The 14,008-nt window shown below is 44.8% G+C and overlaps 1 protein-coding gene across 2 annotated transcripts in view; it reads right to left on the reverse strand.

Moving 5' to 3' along the window:
- The window catches only part of WDFY4 (WDFY family member 4), a 746,928-nt gene that overhangs the window by 518,199 nt on the left and 214,721 nt on the right, over positions 1 to 14,008 (reverse strand). For both annotated transcript variants that reach the window (XM_029609624.1, XM_029609625.1), the window contains 3 exons: positions 11,960 to 12,111; positions 9,405 to 9,516; positions 9,003 to 9,193 (listed from right to left, as the gene is read on the reverse strand). In XM_029609624.1, coding sequence (XP_029465484.1) covers positions 9,003 to 9,193; positions 9,405 to 9,516; positions 11,960 to 12,111 — 455 coding nt within the window. The remainder of the gene's footprint in view (positions 1 to 9,002; positions 9,194 to 9,404; positions 9,517 to 11,959; positions 12,112 to 14,008) is intronic.

Consider the following 14,008-nt stretch of genomic DNA (forward strand, 5'->3'; position numbering starts at 1 on the left):
GCCCAGTGAATGTGGAAATGCTGTGGTGCATGGAACTGGCAGTGTAAAGGACTAGGTAATGCTATGGAGGAAACAACAGAAGAATAGATGCCAGATGACTTTGAACCTGTTGTACTGCTAATTTTCCACAAGTAAACTCACGTTCAAAGACATCTGGCATCTATTCTTCTGTTTCCTCCACGGCTATCATAGATCGCCTTCCTCTTTAAAAATGGCGCGGGCCATCCAGTGATCCTACCATGTGACAGGGGCCAGCCAATGGCACGGATACCCTGTCACATGTTAAGGGCAAAGGGCCATCGGCGCCATTTTGATTAGTGGCAGCCGACGGCCCAGGAGCGGGAGATCGCTCCCGGGACCCCCACTGGACCACCAGGTACCTGTAAAATGTTTTTGGGGGGGTCGGGAGGGTGGGGGAAGCTAAGGGATTAGTTTTAAAGGGTCGGGGTGAGTTTAGGGGGTTATTTTTGTGTGCCGTTTTTCCCGCCCTCCCCCAAAATGATAAGAGAACCCCCACGAACAATATCGTTGGGTTTTCCTATTGTTTTGGGGGAGCCCCCGATTTCTGACGATTTTGAAAATATCGTATGATATTTTCAATCGTCTGAAGCCCGATTCACATCTCTAATCTATATACAGTAACTGCTCAGCTCTATAATCTCTACCACTCCCTCAGAGATCCCCTGTGATTGTCCCATGTTTTCTTGAATTCAGTTATTGTCATTGTTTCTACCACCTCCACCTGGAGGCTGTTCCATGCATCCACTATCTTTTCTGAAAAGAAATATTTCTTTTGATTACTCCTCAGTCTACTCTTTTTCACCCTCATCCCATGACCCTTTATTCCAGAGTCTCCTTTTCTTTGAAAGAGATCCAACTCCTATCCACTGATATTTCAGAGATATTTAAATATCTATATCATACCGCCCCTATCTCGCCTTTCCTCTAGGGATTCATGTTTAGATGTTCAAGTCTCTCGCCATATGCTTTACAGTAAAAACCAATGATGATTTTAATAGCCACCCTCTGGACTGGCTCCATTTTGTTTATATCCTTTTGAAGGTGCAGTCTCCAGAACTGTATACATTATTCCAAATGAAGTCTCATTGGGGGCTGTTATGACTTGTGGTGTGTGGGCCCTTGGGCCGTGGTGAGAGATGGTACTACCCATAGGGAGGAGCCCTGTGAGGCTCACCGCTGGTAGGCGTGGTCTCAGCGGACATCAGACATAGCTGTGGAACAGAGTCTTTATTATAGAGGTAGAAAGGCACAACCCGCAGAGTGGGGAATGCAGGAGAAAGTAAACAGAACAAAGCAGAGGGGTATACCCAGGAGAGGGATACCTCAGATGTGGAGATCCGGTAGTGGCCCACGAACCGGGGTACACCGATGAAGTCTCTCTGTAGTGATGATGCGGTAGTGGCCTGCAGCGCAGGGTACACCGAGGGGCCTGAAGATGTTGCAGTAGTGACCGGAAGAGCGGGGTACACTGAGGGTCCGTAGATGTAGTGGTAGTGGCCTGCAGCTCAGGGTACACCGGAGCGGTCCCACAATGAGGTAAGTGGTGGAGGTACTCACAGAGTAGTAGTTCCAGCAGAGGTCCTGGAGACAGGAGCAGCCAGCGGACTAGGCAGAAGACCTCCCGAAGAGCGGATAGCCAGAGACAAGGAAGGGCCCCCGAGGAGCGGGTAACCCAGAGCGTCTCGCCAAAGTGTAGAAGCTGGAACAGGAAGTCCGTAAGAAGTGTGGAATTCAACAACGAGGGAACTCCTTGCTAACTCGTCAGTAGGCAGGGCTTGTCAGCTTAAGTACAGCAGGGTGAACACGTCTTCCGGAGGGGATGCCCCCGAGGTTCCCGCCATGACGTGTTTAAGACTGACCTGTGCGTGCGTGCCTATGTGATCCCGAAGGCAAGATGGTGGTCGGCATTGCCCACGCTGTCCCGGGAATGCCAGGAAGGTTGGCGGTAGCTGGCGGAAGCCGCCATTCTCCCCATAGGTGACAAGGCAGCAAAGAAAGAGGTGAGCATCAGTGGTCACAGCCATCTGCGACCGACGGGCGTAACAATCACCTCTTTTTTTTTTCATTATTATTATTATTATTGTAGAGTTTTATATACCGTTGTTCGGTATTGCCATCACAACGGTTTACAATTCTAATATTTTGTTAACATAGTTAGCAATTTTTCATAGGAAGTACATTCTAATGCTAAATTTTTTTGAAAGGTAACAACTTTCCCTCTCCCTATTCATCCAAGCATTTTCCTGGCTTTTGTCATTACCTTATCCAAATGTCTGGTCAGTTTGAGATCATCAGATATGATCACCCACAGATTGTGCTGTTGATTTGTGCATAGAAGAATTTCACTCCCTAGACTAAATGCAAGACTGAATATTTTAGCTTTAAATTTTAGCTGCCAAACTCAAGACCATTCTTCAAGCTTTTCTAGATCCCTCCTCATGTATTTCACACACCTTCCTGGCTGTCTACCTTGTTGAAGCTTTTGGTTTCATGCACAAAAAGACAAACTTTTCCCACTAATCCTTCCACAGGATCACATGAAAATGTTGAAAAGAACCAGTCCAAGGACCGATTCCTGTGGTACATCACTAGTAATGCCTCTTTCCTTGAATTAAGCTCCTTTTAGCACTATCCTTTGTCACTTCTTACTCAACCAGTTTCTAACCCAGTCAATTTAGGGCCTATACTAAGAGCACCAAGTCATCCATGCAAGCCATATGAAAGCCTTACTGAAATGCAAGAGCACTACATCTAACACTCTCCCCTGATCCACCTCTTTGGTCAGCCTGAAAGAATTGAATCAGATTCAATCCATAAGACTTAGGTAGGGCAGGTGCTAGCATTTTTGCTGCCCTGTGCGAACCAAATGGTGTGCTGTCCCCCCACCCCTACCCGTAAGTCATTCACCTCCCTCCAGTAATCTAAACTTTAAAATCTGACATTCCTCCCTACCGGGGTCCACCCCCTCTCCTCTGGAACTCATCACCAATGCATGAGTATTATATGCCCTAGCACCTACCTCCCCCACTCCAGCCCTCTACAAACTCACAATTACAAATTATGCATCTATAATAGCAGAATTTGCATTAAAATAACATTCAGAGTACAGTCTTCTGAGGTGAAAATATCCTTACAACAACCTGTATATTATATTTACATGCATTGCTGAGGTGCCAACCAGAAACCCTGCAAAATACCCATATGTTATTATGCCTATTGTAATGCATGTTGAATGTGGGCTTTACCCCCAGAAAGCCATGAGTAAACAATTACAATATAGCAAACCTCCCATGCCAAAACAGCACTAATTGCCAGCGCTCCAACAATAACAATCTCGCCTATGAAAAAGTAACATTGCAAATATAACATCAGCTTCTAAAATACCAATATACCTCGTATTAGGAAAATGGAACAACCAAGCTACAATATAACCCTACACAGAAGCTATACACTAGCAGAATACCTCACCTCTGTCACACATGCAAAACACTGACAGATAGGGGTGTGCATTCGTTTTCACCGTATTGGCAATCCGCAACGTATATTGCACTATTCGTAGTATTCATGGGGAAGCGAAATGTATCGCGATTCCCCACGAATACACGAATCTTCCCCAAATTATACGGCCACCCAAATAAAAATTTAAACAACCCCCACCCTCCTGAACCCCCCCAAGACTTACCAAAACTCCCTGGTGGTCCAGCGGGGGGTCCGGGAACCATCCCCTGCACTCACACCCTCGGTGCCAGTTTCATCATGGCGCCGATAACCTTTGTCACAGGGACTACCGGTGCCATTGGTCAGCCCCTGTCACATGGCCATCGGCGCCATCTTGTGCTCCTACCATGTGACAGGGGCTGACCAATGGCACCGGTAGCCCCTGTGACATAGTATGGGCAAAGGCTATCGGTGCCATTTTGAGTACTGGCATCGGATGGCCGGAGTGCAGGAGGTCGCTCCGGGACCCCCGTTGGGCCCCCAGGGACTTTTGGCCAGCTTGGGGGGCCTCCTGACCCCCACAAGACTTGCCAAAAGTCCAGCGGGGGTCCAGGAGCGACCTCCTGCATGCCGGCCGGCCGATGCCAGTAGTCAAAATGGCGCCGATCCCCTTTGCCCTCATATGTCACAGGTACCGACGGTCGGCCCCTGTGACATAGTGAGGGCAAAGGTGATCGGCGCCATTTTGAATACTGGCAGCAGATCGCCTTTGCCCTCACTATGTCACAGAGGCCAACCGTCGGTACCTGTGACATAGTGAGGGCAAAGGCAATCGGCGCCATTCTGAGTACTGGCATCAGACGGCCGGCGTGCAGGAGGTCGCTCCCGGACCCCCGCTGAACTTTTGGCAAGTCTTGTGGGGGTCAGGAGGCCCCCCCCCCTGCACTCCGGCCGTCCGATGCCACTACTCAAAATGGCGCCAATAGCCTTTGCCCATACTATGTCACAGGGTCTACCGGTGCCATTGGTCAGCCCCTGTCACATGGTAGGAGCACAGATGGCGCCGATGGCCAAGTGACAGGGGCTGGCCAATGGCACCGGTAGCTCCTGTGACAAAGGCTATCGGCGCCATGATTGAAACCGGCATCGAGGGTGTGAGTGCAGGGGATGGTTCCCGGACCCCCGCTGGACCACCAGGGAGTTTTGGTAAGTCTTGGGGGGGGGTCAGGAGGGGTGGGGGGTTGTAGTTGAATTTGAATTTTAGCTGGCACACGAATAGAAATTGCCGTATTAAAGCATCGGGGCGCCATACGGCCGAATGCAACGTATCTGCTCCCCGAAGAATCCGAATCACGTATGCAACGTATGGCGTCCCTCTGCACATCCCTACTGACAGACCCTCACCAAATACAGAATAAAGAGACCATGAAGTAGAAAATAGAAATGTGCAGACAAAAACTGAACTGGATATCGCAAAAAGCCAGACTCTAGACAGTGCAACAATGCAAAAACAGAAACCAACATTCCTCATAAAATATTAAATAATAAAATTAAGACATTTAAAATATCAATCATAATAGTAAAACCATATTTAATAATGAAAAGTAATGTTTCAAAAACAGCTGAAGAATAACCAATATTTAAAAACTAATTTAAATTGTTTTTTTTAATTTCCCAAACACCAGTAAAATATTTCAAAACAGCAGATACATCAATCACCCAATAATTAAAACTAATAAGGATTAAAAAACAAAATTCATTCCCACTCTCCATATCTGGGGATTAGTGGTAGAGGAAGGGTATACAAACTTTCTCCTATCTCTCTCATATATGCACACACACTTTCTTTCTCTCATACATACTCATGCTCACACACTCATACTTCCTCTTAGATACACATACTCCCTCTCGCCCACATGTGGGTGAGCAGAAACACAAGCCACAAGCTTGCACACACACACACACACATACACACACATGCTGTCTCACACACACGGGCTTCACCTTTTCTTTTCTTCCAATTGCTGGGAGCTTTGGGTCTGTCTCTTCACTTTGTCCTCTATCAGGTCAGGATCACAAGGTGGCCTCCACTCCACTTGAGCTGCTGGTGGAATGCAGTCTGTCGGCAGCCCAAAGCCTCACCTCACCTTAGGTCATTGGCGGATGAATGGGATCCCCCCAGGTAGACCGTGGCCTCGTTATCTCAGCTCTTTCTTTTACTTCTTATCTCCTTATCTCAGCTCTTCCCTCATTATCTTTCCTCTTTCCCCCACTTTTCAACCCCTTCTCTCCCTCAGAGGCTCTTCCCTCTCTCCTCTTCTCACACTACCTCAGTTCTTCCCCTATTTCTGTCCCTCTAGAGATTCTTCTCCTTCTCACCCCTTACTTATCTGATGATTCCCCTTTCTCACCTCAGTTTTTCCCCTCTCCCTCCCTTCATTCCTTGCTATTTCCTCCCCTTTCTGTGCTTTCATCACTTTCTTCCCCTTCCTTGTGCTGTTCCCCCACCTTCTCACCCAGTCACTCCCTAGTTCTTCCTCCTTCCACTCCAAATGCAGGGACTCCCTAGCACAGTATATTAGTATCAGACTTCTCCCTCATCCTGCACGACCTGGCAGCAGGAACAGGATTTGAGCAACAACATCTCCTACTGTTGTAGAGCCAGTCTTGCGGTAAGAACTGTGAAATCTCGCTGCTCCTTTCGCAAGCCTGACCCTCAGCAGCAGGAGATGATATCAATCAAATGCTGCCATTGCTCCTGCTGCCGGCTAGCGCAGAGGATGTGGTTTTTTTCCCTATATCAGATCAGGCAGAGATTTAGCAAGACACATATGCGTCCCGCGGCTTTTTTTTTTTTTATTTATTTCGACTGCCCGCGTGATGGAGTCCTCCGAATGGCCCCACAGCCTCCACTCAATATAGCCACTAGTGGACCCAGGTCGTCACCTCCTCAGAGCCTCCGCCCTGTGCAAGTGCACAGCTTTCACAGTGCATTGTGCTGGCCCCACACCTAGGTCTGGTGAAACCATGCTGCCTCGGATTTTGTAATTGTTTGGATTCCAGAAACTGCAATATCCTCTGTTTTAGTAGCGATTTCATTAATTTACTCACCACAGAGATCAAACTAATGGGCTTGTAATTAGTGCGCACTAAAAAATGCAACTTAAAAATTAAAAAGTATCAATTCAGAGGAGTTTGTTAGCTAGAAAAACTGCGCACTAATTGGTATTACTGCGCACTAACAGATATGTAGTGCGCAGTAACTCCGTTACTGCGCACTAACACGAAATACGAGTTTTGCCGAAATTTCTGCAAAAAAAGCTTCATATTTCAGTGCTTCCGAACCATGGCAAATTAGACAATATCATTGACATTGTCTAATTCGTGAAAAACAAATGCACATCCCTAATTGCTTCCGTCTGGGTCCCGGCATTTTAACAATGGCACCATTCACCAGGAGGATAGTGCCAGAGTAATGTTACTTTTTCATCTTCCTCTGCTGCGATTGGTGCCATTTTGATGTACGACTGTAGAAATATACAGTCGTACATCAAAATGATTCAGACCACATCAGAAGAAGATGCCTAAGTGAGATCAATTTGGAACCATCTCCTAAAGCACTGGAATTTGGGTGAGAGCAGCTGGGCATTGCTCTTGCCCTCTTTCAAGTAGGATCCAGGAAGGGGGGTAAATGGAGGCCAGGGTAAGATCGCCCCCATCTCTGATACATTTTCTCAGTGGTGGCGGCACTGGTCCTGGTGCCAAGCTTGACTCAGAGTCGGGCCTTGGCAACAGGTTCTTCTCGGGCCTAGGCCCCAGAGGTGGGGTCTGGTTGTGGGGCTAGTCCTCAGCATTGGGGCCTTACTCTGGAGCAAGGCCATTCCTGGTACCAGGAATGGTCAATTAGTTTTTTGGCCCAGGGAAGCCAGTCAATGGAGGCCTGCTTTGTTTTTTGTTTTTTTCTTTTTTGGAAAATCGCCACATATACGAATACCTGAATATTTTCATGGAAAGCTATTTTTGGTTTATTCTATTTGGAATGAACTGAAAATGGCCTCATTTGCTGCATTTTTGGCATTAGTAGGAAAAATAAAATGCATATCCCTGTTGGAGACTATTGACATTCTGAAGAACATAATTCTCACCCTGGGCCTGACTTTCTATGAGGGAAAGGAGACCTGATTCAAGTTCATGGTGAACACAGATTTTTACAGGAACAGCAAGAAGTAAATGTCAAGTGCCTGTCTAGAGGAGACCATCAATGTAGGAAGGAGAAGAGAGTAGAATGAAGAAGCTGTTCATTCAATGCATTGTTCCAGTGATCCAGGAGTACAAATGAGTTGAGCAGGAGAAAAAGGTATGTGGGTCTTGCAGGATAGATTCAAGCAATGGATAAACAAGTCAAGATCCTTGGTAGCCAGAGAGCCGAGCATCTGCCAAGGACGTTTTTAAACACCAGCAAAAGGAATGATAGAATCCCAGGAGGGTACAACTGTAAGGATAAGTAACCCTCTTGACATCTTAGTACCTAATTTTGGATTTCTCATTGTCACTTTTATCAAGCTGCACTAATTTCTTTTAACTAAAGATTTTAATTTTGGAATACCGTACCTTTGTCCCCCAGCTTTCCTCCCACCTGTCTGGCTGGGTCACTTTATTGATTGACCGGAAAAGCATGGTGCTTGCCTACCCTAAAATTCTCTTTGCCCCCTCCCCCCATACACATATTTCTGGAGCTGCCACTGCAAGGAAGAGGGTGGTCTACATAGTTTAGTACAATGGAGAAATAAATCCATAAACGACCAAAGAAGCCAAGATGATCGTTCTGACTGGCACAACAGTGAGGAGAGTGATAAACTGGTAGCATGTATCCCTGCCTATCTCTTCTTCATTCGTACTTGACTCTGACTTAAAACACCAAATAACTTTTCTTACTGACCTTTATTCATGAAGGGCTCTTTATTGCCTTATACTGGTCAATACAGCAAATCTGAGGCTACAGTATAATTTTGTCTTGTACTGTAAATCTGTGCATATTGCTTCATCCAATTAATTGTGTTTATATGCACAGCTATAGTTTTGTTAGATTGTGTGATAGCTTAATTTACTTCCTGAACTTCCTATGATAAATTCCCCCCCCAGTCACATAGGCTGAATTTCCTATGATAAAATCCGTAGGAAACATAGCTTGCATTTTCTATGATAAACTCCATAGGTCATATGATTGTATTTCAAAGTATAGCATCGCTGGCACAATTATCAAGAATTGGTGAAGTGGCATAGAACTTCTAGAGCAGAGGTTCCCATACCTGTCCTGGAAGAACCCAGTCAGTCAGGTTTTCATGCACTTGCATGCAGATTTATCGCAAGAACAATCATTGGAGATATCCTAAAAACCTGATTGGCTGGGGGTCCTCCAGGACAGGTTAGGGAACCCCTGTTCTAGAGTTCTTGCAAATATAAAAAAACAACTGAAAATATTAATATATTTTCAGTTATATGTATAAAATTAAGACATTCAGAATCCAGTCTATTCTTCTTACCCTGTATCCATCCATATGCTTTATCAGTTTTTCACTCATTGCATTACTGCTCTGCACAGAATGAAGGACTTTAACAGCTGCATACAGAGCATGGTCATCGAGAGCCATAGCAATGAGTTCCAGCAAGATTGCTGGTCCACCAATGAAATTCAAACTGTTAGCAGCAGGATTTGAATTAAACACTCTGACCCCTAATTGGAGACAGAAATTAATAACAAAAGTCAAATATGATTCATTACAATCTGCACTAAGAGAATACTTGCCATTTTAACACCATTCCTATTTTTCCTGAATCATTTACTTCATATACTCATTTCAGCCTTTTCTATTCATTTTAACTAGACCCAGCTGTAGAAATCATATGTACTGATAAAACCAAAAACCAAAAAGGCTAGTCCTCACCATAATAGCCCACTGTGGCGGCCCCAATAGTACGGATGGCACCTGAAAGATGTCCAGCCGAATTTCTTGCAAGTACTATTGGCATCACATTGTCACGTGAAGAGACATTCATCTAAATGAAAAGAGACACATATGAACCATGACATATAGACAACAAATGATAACATTTTTTGAGACAAGGAAACATTTTATTGGAATTACTTTTCATGAACTGCTTTTCATATAACATTTAAAAAATTGGATTCAGTTACAGAAAAAGACTACCTTTATCTTTTATCTTTATGAATCACTTGGTGCACAAGGCTCTGAGTGACTTACAAAGTGACTAACAAACTTTCCCTAAGATTGTATACAGCAAATACATATACATAATGAAAATATTTGATATTACATTACTATTAACCACCAGAAGGACACTAAGTCAACTGTATTCACTTCCAGTCCTCAGGGGCCACAAATAGCTCAGATTTTCAGGACAAGCTTAGGGGGCCAATTTTTAATCCTACGCGCGCGGGGTACATTTGTGCACCTTACCCGGCACGCACAAATGTACACCCGTTTTTATAACATGCGTGCGCTGCCGCGCACATGTTATAAAATGCAGGGTCAGCGCACGCAATGGGGTGCACACTTGTGCACCTTGCTCGCGCCGAGCCCTAGGGGAGCACCGATGGCTTTCCCCGTTCCCTCCAACGCCGCTCAAAATCGGAGCGGCCTTGGAGGGAATTTTTCTTTTGCTCCCCCCTACCTTCCCCTCCCTTCCCCTATCTAACCCACCCCCCAGCCCTACCTAAATCCCCCCCACCTTATTTTGTTTTTTACGCCTGCCTTTGCAGGCATATCTTGTGCGCGCCGGCCAGCTGCTGGCGCTATCCCCCGGCAAAGCTGCTGTGCCGGAGGACTCGGGACCACCCCGGACTGCCGCCCCACCCCTGGCCCCACCCTTTTTCAAAGCCCCGGGACATACACGCATCCCGGGGCTTGCGCGCGCCGCCGAGCCTATGCAAAATAAGCTCGGCATGCGCAGGGGTAGGTTTTCGGAGTTCCGCGCATAACCCTTTGAAAATCTACCCCTAAGGGCCAGATTTTAAAAACTTCATGCAGGCATAGATTTGTGCGTGCAACCCAGCGTGGACAAATCTACGCCCGATTTTGTAACATGCGCGCGCAGCCGCGTGCATGTTATAAAATCCTGGGTCGGCGTGCGCAAGGGGGTGCACAATTGTGCAACTTGCGAGCGCCAAGCCATGCAGCCTTCCTCTGTTCCCTCTGCCCCCCCACCTTCCCCTCCCTTCTCCTACATAACCCGCCCCCCAGCCCTACCTAAACCCCCTCTCCTTATCTTTAATTTTTAAGTTGTGCCTGCCTCTGGGCAGGCGTAGGTTATGCCAGCCGGCAACGGCCGGCGCATGATCCCGGGCACTGTGGCAAATGGCCGCTCTGCCTGGAGGCTCCGGCCCCGCCCCCGGCCCGCCCACTATCCACCCATTTTTTCAAGCCCCGGGACATACACGCGTCCTGGAGCTTGCGTGCGTCGCCGAGTCTATGCAAAATAGGCTCGGCACGTGCAGGAGGCTTTTAAAAGGGTTATGCGTGTAACCCTTTAAAATTCCTCCCCTTAATGAATATTCATAAAAATATTTACATGCACCCTACCGCAAATCTACCTCATACATATTCATTAGAGGTATCCTGAAAATCTGACTCGATTCCATCTTTCAAAGGCCAACAGTGAACACAACTGCTCAAAGTGGTCTCATTGCTCATTATCAGCATTTTGTGTGCCTATCTTATTCCCACATAAAAGGCCATGATTTTCAAATCTCACTTTGGAACAAGGCCCCAATTACCTTACATCATCTCTAACGAAGGAAGACACCGTGGGCCAGATTTTCAAAAGCATTTACTCGAGCAAAACTGGTTTTTGCTCGAGTAAATACACTTTACTCAAGTAAGTGGGCTTTTCAAAATTGCTACAATATATGCCATTGAATTGTCCATAGGATTTACTCAAGTAAGTGCACTTTACTCGAGTAAATAGCTTTTGAAAATTGCTACGATAGTATGTCACATTTACATGCGTAACTCCTTTGAAAATGACCCCCCATAAAAGGAAGGCAGTCACACCCCTAATTTGCTTTTTCTTATATACTAGCATCGCCTGAGAAAACATGACATTCACTCAATTAAAATTTGTGGGTCACAAATACAATGCATGCATGATTTATAAATGAAGAGGTATGTTCCACTGAGACACCAAAACCATTAAGCTGAGTAATCAGGTAGAGGAAATTAAGAAATGATCTGTAAAGGTATTCAATAATAGAAATCCAATTTGAAACACGGAAAGGGAAGTCAAACAATGCAGAATAGGTGGACAGTGAACAACTCATAAGGATAGTATTATTAAATGCAGCTATCCTCTTGAGTTTTGGTAAAGTGTTGCATGGTTTATTATAGAACAAAAAAAAAAGATACCCTGATAGATTTTGAGATCTTTCCAGAAGAAAATCTAAAGATAAAATTGTCTTTTGTTAAATGGAAATAATTGTTACCTCATTTGCTATCAGACGACTATCAACTTCATTATAAAATGTTTTTATGTCCATTATTGTGTTTAGAGATGAATTCACAATACTGATTCCAAATGAAATCTTCTCTTCAGACACAAGTGGCTTGAGAACTGGTTTCATCATAAAATAGTCATCTAAAACAATACATTTTATTTCATTAGTTGTAGAAATAAACATCAACACATAACTTAGCAGTGATCCATTTTTATTTAACTAACTTAATATGAATTGAACTAGCTTTTAAGAGCCATGATCTCTTCATCAGATCAATGAAGAAATAGCACAGTTTCTTGAGGCTGACACATTAGATTCTTGATTCAAGGCAGATTTAAGCATCTCAGAAAAATTAATTGTCAATATTTAAAATAAATATATTTTCTTTTCTTTCCTGATTTATCTCTTCAGAGCTAGAAGAATATGTTGATCATGCAGAACTGCTAGAGGTTAGAGTAAAATGCTCACCATTTATCAGGCCGAAGGAATATGATTGAGTGTCCGCTTTCCTAACGCGAGCCCATCCACCTCTCCCAGGTGTGCGATGCAGTAGGCTAATGAGCCACTGCATTAAAAAGGAGGTGCTAGGGACTTCTGGGTATGCTCTGAAGGAGACATGTGAACGTTAGCCCTGCTTCCACTGAAATCCTGCAAAATCACCTGCTTTTCTTGATCATCCGACCTCTTTGATAAAAGATGCCCCCTATTTTGCTGTTGGAAAATAAAGATGTAAAGGGCAAAAATGAGGATCGGGAAAATAAGGCCTGCTTGACTGACCCGCCACAGGATGAAGATGCGATGGATGACTCAGCCTCTGGTGAGGAGGTACACTGTACCTACTTTGGAGCTGCAGGTAGGATAGGCACAGTTGCGAGATCTGATCGAAAGGTTTGCTGAGGCCCAGGCACTGGAACCAGGCCTCCAAGCCTAAGCTTTCAGCCTGGGCCTAAGCCTCACCTGCAGATCCCCCCAGACCTAGTAGTTAAAGGCCAGGGAGGATTCTGGTCCCAGCAATTTTCTTTAGTGGGAAGGATGGGAGATGGGCATGGGAAGCCTCAAGAGGCCCCATTTATTTTTTCTGTTTTTCTTTCTTTCTTTTTCTTTAATTGTTTTTCTTTTTTTAAAAAAAACTAAAGAAATGAAATAAACATTAAACAAAGCAAAATTTGTGGGGAACCACCTCCTCAAAAATGAAACCAAAAACGAACAAAATTTGTATCCCTGTAAAACTCTTAAGAGATAAATTTGAAAAGGGACGCGCTAATTATATAACATATGTACATCACCGCATGCATTTTATAAAATCCAATACCTGCACGCACATGCGTGCCCTAATTTATATTGGCACACGCTGACCCGAGTGCAAGAGAGGTATTTTTTAACAAACGTGCACGATGTGACTAAGCCTTTCCCCAGTTCCTTAACCCCTTACCTATCCTTCCTCCCTTTTCCTCTCTCCTCTCTTCTCCTCTCTGACCCCTAAACCCCACCTACCTACCTGAATTTTATTTTGTTTTAGAAATTACCTGCTCGACGGTACAGCAGTAAGTTCCGTGTGCCAGCAGCCTAATAAAGCTGTCCTGGATGGCCCCTGCCTCTGCCTAGAAGCCCGGCACTTCCGTGTATAAAATGCGCTTGGTGCGCTTGTGGCCAGACACACGCAAATCTCCCAGTATTGGCGTGCGCCGAGGATTTAAAATTCCCCCGCTAATGAGCAATACAGCATTTCTGCTGCTGCTTCATGTAAGCTAAATAGTTCACTCTCTTCCATATTTAACTATACCACCAAATGAAGTCAGTGTGATGGTATTTTAAGAAAATAACCTTTGAAATGTTCAACTAATCTGATCACTTCACTCATAGTATGTTATACAGAGAGTTTGCTCGAAGTGTGGTCTTCTTCATGTAATATTACATTGAAAATAAATGTAGTAACATTGTACTGCAACAGATTTGCCTATTTTTTGTGGAGCAAATTATAGGGCAAAAATAAATATCCCCACTGTGTTATACATTCCCTTATAATCAATATGATTA

Source organism: Rhinatrema bivittatum, chromosome 7, assembly GCF_901001135.1.
Source record: "Rhinatrema bivittatum chromosome 7, aRhiBiv1.1, whole genome shotgun sequence".
In the NCBI taxonomy this organism is placed as follows: domain Eukaryota; kingdom Metazoa; phylum Chordata; class Amphibia; order Gymnophiona; family Rhinatrematidae; genus Rhinatrema; species Rhinatrema bivittatum.